The 8,869-nt window shown below is 32.2% G+C and overlaps 1 protein-coding gene across 1 annotated transcript in view; it reads left to right on the top strand.

Moving 5' to 3' along the window:
* The first annotated feature begins 269 nt into the window (after nucleotides 1-269).
* Nucleotides 270-8,869, top strand: part of Sirt7 (sirtuin 7) — a 75,593-nt gene continuing 66,993 nt past the window's right edge. Inside the window, exons 1-3 of the mRNA XM_035377270.2 lie at nucleotides 270-549; nucleotides 989-1,126; nucleotides 7,905-8,009. Of these exons, the coding sequence (XP_035233161.1) occupies nucleotides 460-549; nucleotides 989-1,126; nucleotides 7,905-8,009 (333 nt within the window). The 5' untranslated portion in view covers nucleotides 270-459. The remainder of the gene's footprint in view (nucleotides 550-988; nucleotides 1,127-7,904; nucleotides 8,010-8,869) is intronic.

Here is an 8,869-nt window from a genome sequence, read left to right as displayed (position 1 = left end):
GAAATGCTGAATTTTTTTTTGGGGGGGGGTCGAGAAATTACTTATTCCATTTTAATCTTGTACTGTAATCTAATATTACTGTTATTTAGCTTCAAAAAATAATATAATTTTCGCTACATTCTTTATGAGAATGTTTGAAAGCAATCTGCTTAGTATACTTCGTTTATGTTTAATTTTTTTTCTTTATTTTAGCACTGTAATCTAAGAATATCTTTAAAATATTTTTTTTTATAAAATATGCATCAATGCTGTTCTGGCCGTATCAAATTGTTACAGCAGCGCCCTCATTGTTTTTCTTTACGTTTGGTGTTTTCATTCTGGAAAATGAAAAAAGTCGTTTATTTTTTAAGATAAAAAAACACGTATTTCACTGTAACTGTAATATTCTAAATGTCAGTATTTTAAATTTAACTAATTTAAATCTTTAACAAAGTAAATTGTGCATCATTTATTCTTGTAATGGCGGAAAGAGCTCAAAGGCAAGTGAAGAAAAATCAGGATTTGCAACGCATTTTAAATCAACAGAGGGAAAGAACACAAATGCGACAGGTTATTTCTTTAAATTTTTATTTTGTGATTATTTTATTTTGTAAAATGAAAGTAACTGTCTGTTGACCATTTTTTGGTGCGATATATGTTTTATAAAGACTTTATTGTTCAAATGTCAAAACTATGAATTATAACTTTGATCTTTTAAAAACTTTGAAAGTTTATTCAAATCGTGAAGCTTGGGAAAAATTCTTTAAAAGAAAACTTAAATTTGGGAAAAATAATGATAGGTGAATTATAATTGGTCTTATAATTATCTACTAATAACCAGTACTAAGTAAACTGAAACTGAAAGTACATTATATGAAAATATATGGCTTGTGTTATTTATGTTTTTTGTTATTATGAGTGCCCATCTGCACTTTTCTGTTGCCACAATATGTGTAAACGCAGAGAGATCTGTATTCTGAATCAATACTCCATACTTTTTTATTTCTAGATAAGGAAAATCTTAAAAAAGCCATATTCAGACAGAACGGAAGAAGAATTAAAAATTTTAGATAGCGTACCTGACTTAGTCCATCAGATACAGAATAGTATTCAGAAACATAAGTGTTTAAAAGAAAGAACTAAAGAGGTAAATTTATCCTGTTAAGTGTTTCTGCAAGAATTAATTTTTCTCTGTATAAAGTATTATTTTAATTTATTTTTTGAAACTTTTTAAATATTTGGTACTTTTCGATTATGCACGTGCCATGTTTTTTGGCCCCTTTGAAAGAGAAACCAAACACATGCTGAGAGCTAATGATAGCACAGTCTGAGGATTCTGTGTGTATATGTGTGCAAATATAAACAAAAATAATTAAACACATACACATATGTATTTTTACAATAGTGCCACAAAAATGTATGGCTGATGCACACTGGAAAAGTACCAAATATTTTGATTTAAAATGTGTTATGTAAGCAGCTGTTTATTTAAAAATAGTTTTGAGAAGTTGTTTTTAGTACTTAGTATCGATGTTATTTGGAATGCAGATTCAGGTATAAATGGGATTTCAAATATAAATTTTAATAAATGTCCTGTTAAAAAGTCAGATAATCTACATGCACACAAAAAATATACAACTCATTGCTGACTTTATAAAGAGGCTAAAACATTTGTTTGGTTTTCTTATATGTACTATTTTATTTATATTAGTAAAAGAAAAAAAAAAAAAGTTATGAGGAAAAAAGTAAAAATCTATATAGACAATATTTATGTTTTTACAGCTGATACATACTATATAAGGCATATATATATACAATATAAGGCATATAAATTGACATACATAGGGATTGATTTGGTTAATCTTTGGATTATAGTAACTAGGCGATTTTTTGGCGACCAACCCTGCTACAGCAACCTGCTAGTTTTTGTTTGGACGCCATTTTGTTTTCACGAAGTAAAGGCATGTTTTTTTTTAATCAACATTTCCAACATTTTTTCCCAATAATCTGCTAGCTGAATTACGCTTATGCTAGAACTTTTATGGAACAAAAGTGCTTAATCATGACGAAAATTAGGTGCGAAATTGGGAGAAAGTGCAGAATCGCCCACTGCTTGCCGCGTTTTTACAAATTGCACATACACGGTATCATCCATGTACACGTCAACCTATTTTCACTTAAAAAAAATCCCAGAATTGCACAAAAATTGCATTGCGCACACTCTTGACTATATCCATGTAAACTGCTAAAGTCCGAGCTAGTAACCTTTATCGCCTTACCAAAATGTCGCCAAACCACCTGTTACCATATTCCAAAGATTAGCCATTGATTTTATTAGACTTGGAAATCTGTACAAATTGCGGCAGCTGTACCTTATATTGAAACTGAAGGTGTTGATAATCAGAAAGTACTAAAAAAAAATATTATTTTATTATCAGTGTAACCACTTTGCTGTAGTAATTTTTTGCAGAAGGAAAAGGTAATGCAAGGATATTTGGATTAGGACAGATTACTTAAGGGCTTTATGCCTAAGGGAAGGACGTCTGTGGAAGAAAATTTTTGAGTGAAATGTTTTATCAATGTTACCAGTGGAGAAAACCATACAACCATTGAACCCTGGTTGAACTACTAGTGTTCAGTAATCTTGCCTCTCAGCCACTGGTGGGCACTAAAAGAAAAACTTACAATTGCAAAAAAAATTTTCATTACACACATACATATTGTTATTATTATGCATAATATTATTTGGGTAAAAGTACATTTACTGGTGCCCTTTGGCAATGTTTGGTAGTACATGGATACTGAGTTTGTGCAATTCGTTGACTTGATGGCACAAAAATTGCCTCTACACAAATCCAAAATGACAAGTCAAATAATTGCATAAACTGAAGAATAAAATGACGTCTTCTATATACATGACAAACATATATTTAAACTATGAAGACGTTGAACAGCAGAGTAGAAACATGATATTACACAGCGCTTTGCACTTCTCTCTTACATGCAATACTCACCATTGACTTTTGGCTAGCTGCATATTAACTAAGAATAAGTATTATGCAGCAGAGAACTTGCTTATCATGCGCATGCGCTAGGGGAATCAACGGCTGTTTCCAACATACCCCCTTTCGGCGTTGATTCTCCTATTCCTGAAAAGTAAAACAAAATACATGTTAAACAGTATTCAATCCTATAATTGTACAACAGTTTTGATGTTTAACGGGAGTCAGGGGTTTGGTTAACACATCAGCTCCCATTTCACTGGTAGGTATGTACTGTACATCTAATTCACCGTGTCCATATACATATGCACAAAATGATGTCGAATGTCTATGTGCTTTGTACGGAAGTGAAACACCGAGTTCTTCGTAATTTTCTGAGCTCCTTGATTGTTGCAGTATATTGTTGTTGGGTGTTCTATGTTATAACCCAGCTCCTTCAGGAAACGACGTAGGTAGACGGTTTCTTTGGAGGCCTCAGACAAAGCCATATATTCCGCCTCCGTTGAAGATAGAGCTACACTGCGTTGTTTTCGTGATTCCCAGGTTATTGCTGAACCACTTAATATATATACAAAAATGGTGTAGGATTTTCTATCATCGACATTGGACGTCCAATCTGCATCCACAAAGGCGATGAGTGGTTTTCCTGTTTTAGTATAAATTAGTCCTTGATCTGGTGTTCCCTTTAGATATTGAAGTATTCTTTTCACAGCATGCCAATGTTCTTTTCCAGGATTGTTGTTAAATTGACTTAAGAAATTCACGGCATATGTGATATCTGGCCTAGTAGCTACTGAAAGGTACATTAGCGATCCGATCAGATTTCTAAATGGAACATTTTTCATGTCAGTGATTTCGTTTTCATTTTTAGGACTCATCTCTTTTGATAATTTTTTGCTGTTATCTATAGGTGAAGACACGGATTTAGCATTTTGCATACTATACCGATTTAAAATATCATCAACGTATTTCTTTTGAGAAATTTTAATTGAATTCTCATTTTGGTAAAATTCTATGCCTAAACAATAATGTAATTTTCCCGAGTCTTTCATTTTGAAAGCAGAAGCTAAACTATCGTGAATTGTTTCATATGTTTGCTTAGAATCGGTAAAAACGATAAGATCGTCTACATAAACGATTATAATAGTTTCACTGTTAGACGTCTTTTTAATATAAATGCAATTATCTGAATTAAGAGATTTAAATTTTATAGATTTTAATTTTTCATCCAACTTTTTGTACCACTGACGTCCTGACTGTTTAAGACCGTAAAATGATCTCTTTAAAAGACATACTTTATCTGAATTGGTTTCATTGCGAAATCCTTCGGGAATTTCCATGTAGATTTCTTCATCTAAATTTCCATTTACATAGGCCATTACAAAATTTAATTGGTAACCTTTGAGATTCTGTTCTACAGCGTAGGCTAAAACTGTTCTTATGGAACTTAATCTAGCAACAGGGGAAAAGTTTTCAGCGAAATCGAGACCAGGGATTTGAGCGCACCCTTTAGCAACTAGCCTAGCTTTGTATTTTTCGATAGTGCCGTCGTGATTATATTTTAATTTAAGAACCCATTTACTACCATTAACTTTCTTGTTTTCAGGTCTTTTTACTAATTCCCAAGCCTTTTCCTGAACAAGCGAGTTATATTCTAACAGCATGGCATTATGCCAATTTTCAGCATATGGTCCATTTAATGCTTCTTGCACCGTAGGATTAATGCTTTCCTCAACAACATTTTGAGTTTGTTCATTTTTATTTACAACTGTATAGTGATATTCCTTTTTAGGCCTTCCTGGCAAACCTGTTTTTACTTTCTTGGGTCGATCAGGCCCCCTTTTAATCAGGATAGGAAGCATTGATTCGCTATCTAAATCACTTCCGCTTTCCTTTTCAGCTTCAGAGTCAAGTGGCGACTCGCTACCGTCCAGAGTGATGATTCATCAGAACATGTTTTATTTGTAATTTTTTCCTCCGGAGCGAAAGGCAGATTTATTTCTTGCTCTGAGTCATAACTACAGCAGTTTTCAAACTCGTTAATAAATTTTACGTCTCTGCTTATTATCACTTTACGTGCCTCGGGCTCCCAAAGTCTATACGCTTTTGATTCATCAGAATAGCCAATAAAAATACATTCTTTAGATCGAATATCAAATTTGCCTATTCCTGGCCTTTTGTTTAGCGAAAATGCTTTTTGGCCAAAGGTTCTGAAGTGAGAGACAGCTGGTACTCTGCCAAACATCACTTCGTAAGGTGTTTTTATTTCGTTTAAACCTAGCGTTGGGCAGCAATTTCGAATGTAAGCAGCCGTATTGACGGCTTCAGCCCAGAATTTCTGAGGCAGATTGGATTGCAATAACAAACATCGCGCCATTGAAACTAAAGTGCGATTTAATCTTTCCACGACGCCATTCTGGGCTGGCGTGTAAGGAGTACTCATTTCGTGTTTTATTCCTGCATTATTAAGAAATTTATTAAAGTCTTTCCCTAAATATTCTAACCCGTTATCGGTTCGCTGTATTCTTATTTTAGAGTTAAGTTTATTTTCAAAAGATGCTTTAAAATTTCTGAAGGCTTCTTTAACCACATCCTTAGATTTCAGAAAATAAACACAAACATATTGAGATTTATCATCGATAAATGTTGCGAAATAAAATGATCCACCTATTGATTCGGTTCTCATGGGACCACACAAATCAGAATAAATTAGATTCAACAATTCAGTACTTTTATATTCAGATTCTTTGGGAAGGGGGGTTGCGGTTTGTTTACCCTTAATGCATACCTTACAAGTAGAAAGAGAGTGATTTTGAGAAAAAGAAAGACCTCTAACCATGTTATTTATTTGAAGTTTTTTAAGATCATTTTCATTTAAATGGCCAAATCTTATATGCCATTGATCTATTTCTTTAGCAATTGATACAGATTCAAATATTGGCATGACAAAATAAAGTTCATTTTCGCGTTTAGCTAAAATTACTGTTTCGTTATTAGAATTAATTATTTGAGCACATTTTTTTTTTGAAAATTACTGAAAGATTATTTTCAGTTACTTTAGACACTGAGATTAATTTATTTTTCAAATCAGGTACACACAATACATTTTTCAGTTTGATATTTTCAGTTTTAGAACCTATGCAAACTTTAAATTTCACAGTTCCTTTTCCAGTAGCTTAGCTTCCTTTTCCAAAGCTGATGACTGATCTCAATGCTACAGAAACAAACATTAATGACTGCTGCTCATCTGCTATGTGCACTTGCACATACTGGGTTGCCACATAAATACATTTTGCTGATATAATGAGTTGTCTTTTTTGGTTACCTAGCTCGTTACCTCATGAAAATTTTTTATGGGTAGGGGTATATTCAGAAAGTATCAACCATTGGAATTTGGAATAGAGTGAAAAGAATGCATGTGAAAATGGCAATTCTCTTTAGCATTAATATACTTATGGTTTCTAGGGTTTGACATAGTAATTGTCTGGCAATTTCATTTAAGTAGTTGCACTAATTTGTGAGTACCAAGTTTTTATAGCCATAAATGTCATAAGAGAAAACCACCAAGGGACCATATAAATTATCATTTAAGTATGCTTAATATGTAAAAAATAGTTCATCAGCTAGGCAAAGCAACAATTTTGACATAAGTTTTAATCAAAATATTGATTTAAAGAGCAAACATGTATAAGTCTTTCTTCATCAGGAGTAAAGATATTCTGCAACAAATGAAGGAGCCACAGCCTTATTATATCAAAAGCAAAGCTAATGAGAGGTTAGTAACATATGTCCACATTCAGCGAAGGGGGCAGCCACAGGTGCATATTTATACCAAAAAACAAAGTAAAGCCAACAAGAAGGAACAGTTCTGTGGACAGATAGCGCTACCTTCTCATTCACTGTGCTTTGCTTTTGGTATAAATACAGCTTTGGCTGCTCAGAATTTCTTTGCTCCTGATGAAGAGGAACTGTAACAGTTCATGATCAAAGTCTTGTTTAAAATTTTCTCCAAACACAAGGTTGCTGCTTTGCCAAATTATATGTTGGCAAAGCATGTTTCTCTTCTCTGCAGTTTTGATTGCACTGAAGCAGCTAATGGAATCAATAATACTGATGTATTTGTATTCAATTGCTGTTAATTATTTTAATCCTATGACATCAGAAATTAAGTATAGTTTATTTTGTGTAAGATTTCAGTGTCAAGGGTTAAATTTATCAATTCTAACGAGAATATACTAGCGAAGTAAAAAGCACTGTGGTTTTACACATAATTTCTGAGGAAGCTATTAGTAGGAATTAAAATATTTCTTGCATTTAAACTTGTATTCCAAATTAAGCTTTAACTTGAAATTAGCGTAGATAATTACTGAAAGAATTAGATTTTAGTAGTGTAGTTTACATGAGATGAGATCACTTGGGGTCATGTGATATGAACTGGCGAATCAGGATGTTGAACCATAAAAGCATAGTAAATTCTTAAATTAATGTCTTTTTACAAATTTATTATCTTTATTTATTGGATTTTTACAAAATTTTAAACGCTGTTAAAATGTTTATGCCTTTAGAATAAAAAATTCTTAAAACTAACCTTTGTTAACATTTTTTATGCGTATACTGTATGTTGTCGCCAATAAAGTCTGCTTGGCAAGATTTGTGCCGGCAAAGCAGAAAAGTACAAAAAATTCTAAATCTCTTCCTCCCCACTAATCACTTAAATTAGTTTTATGTGTAGTTAATGATTTGTTTCATGGAAGGAAGAAATTTTGTTCCTGCATGTTATTCAAAATTGTGCCATTCAAAAATTATCCCATTTATCAATTAATTCTATTTCTGTGCCATTCAAAAATTATCCCATTTATCAATTAATTCTATTTCAAATATACATCTCAACAAGCTAGTGTTTAACGTATTATTTTATTTTAGATACAAGATGATCCAGAAACATTGGCCTCTAAATGTGCACAACTGTCACAAGCATTAAAGGAATCGTCATTTACTGTTGTGTATACAGGTGCCGGTATAAGTACAGTAAGTAATTACTTGAAATATTTATATGAAAATTAACAATTTTGATGATTTGGGTAACATTCGGTGAATTACAGATTATTCTTATTTTGACATTTCATTTATAGACATCGTAAATGTAGGTAATAAACTTGAAATAATTACATTTGTTAACATATTAAGCATAGTATGATATTGCCAAATCGTAATGTCTTCAAAAAAATAAGGAAACAGTAATTTTAGATTGCAGCATCTATTAGTTAAGTATATGCTAAATGTTGCTTAACTGCTTTATGGAATGCTAGTCCAAGTGCATATTCAGACTTGCTTGATTCAATGCTAAGATGAATATGAACTTCATATTGTGGTTTATGACAGCTTCACCAAGTACTGATTTTTGGCATTTAATCTTATATTGCTCTGCAATTTTGTTTCATTGTATCACTGCATACTGTTATGGAATGATTTCCATTCACTTCTGTTGATTTCTTCATAGTCTTGCGATTTTCAAAAAATGGGTCTGTACATTTTGCTTCACTAGTGGAACTCAAAATAGTGAGTGCATCTCAATTATAACAGATTTTTATTCCATGGTTTTCGTAATTTTTATTATGGAGTTACAATTACCCTTGGTTTTGATTATTTATTTAATTTACTTTTATTTATTTATTTATTTATTTATTTTGTGTGTATGTGCATGCATATGAATGAGAGAGATAGCTAATTCATTGCTAAAAATGCATTCCATGAGTTAATTGTTCAAATTGCTTTCTTGAACTATTGCTGTAGATTCCTTATTTCAGTACCTGCTGACTAAATATATACAGATGCTCCCTACTTTTCAAATTTTCGCTTTAAAAACTTTTGCAGATATGAGCAAACTT

Source organism: Stegodyphus dumicola, chromosome 3 (assembly GCF_044657685.1).
Source record: "Stegodyphus dumicola isolate Sdum_Otavi_A_Nest chromosome 3, ASM4465768v1".
Classification (NCBI taxonomy): domain Eukaryota; kingdom Metazoa; phylum Arthropoda; class Arachnida; order Araneae; family Eresidae; genus Stegodyphus; species Stegodyphus dumicola.
The sequence above is the reverse complement of the archived record's forward strand: the minus strand, read 5'-3'. Positions and strand labels throughout refer to the sequence as shown.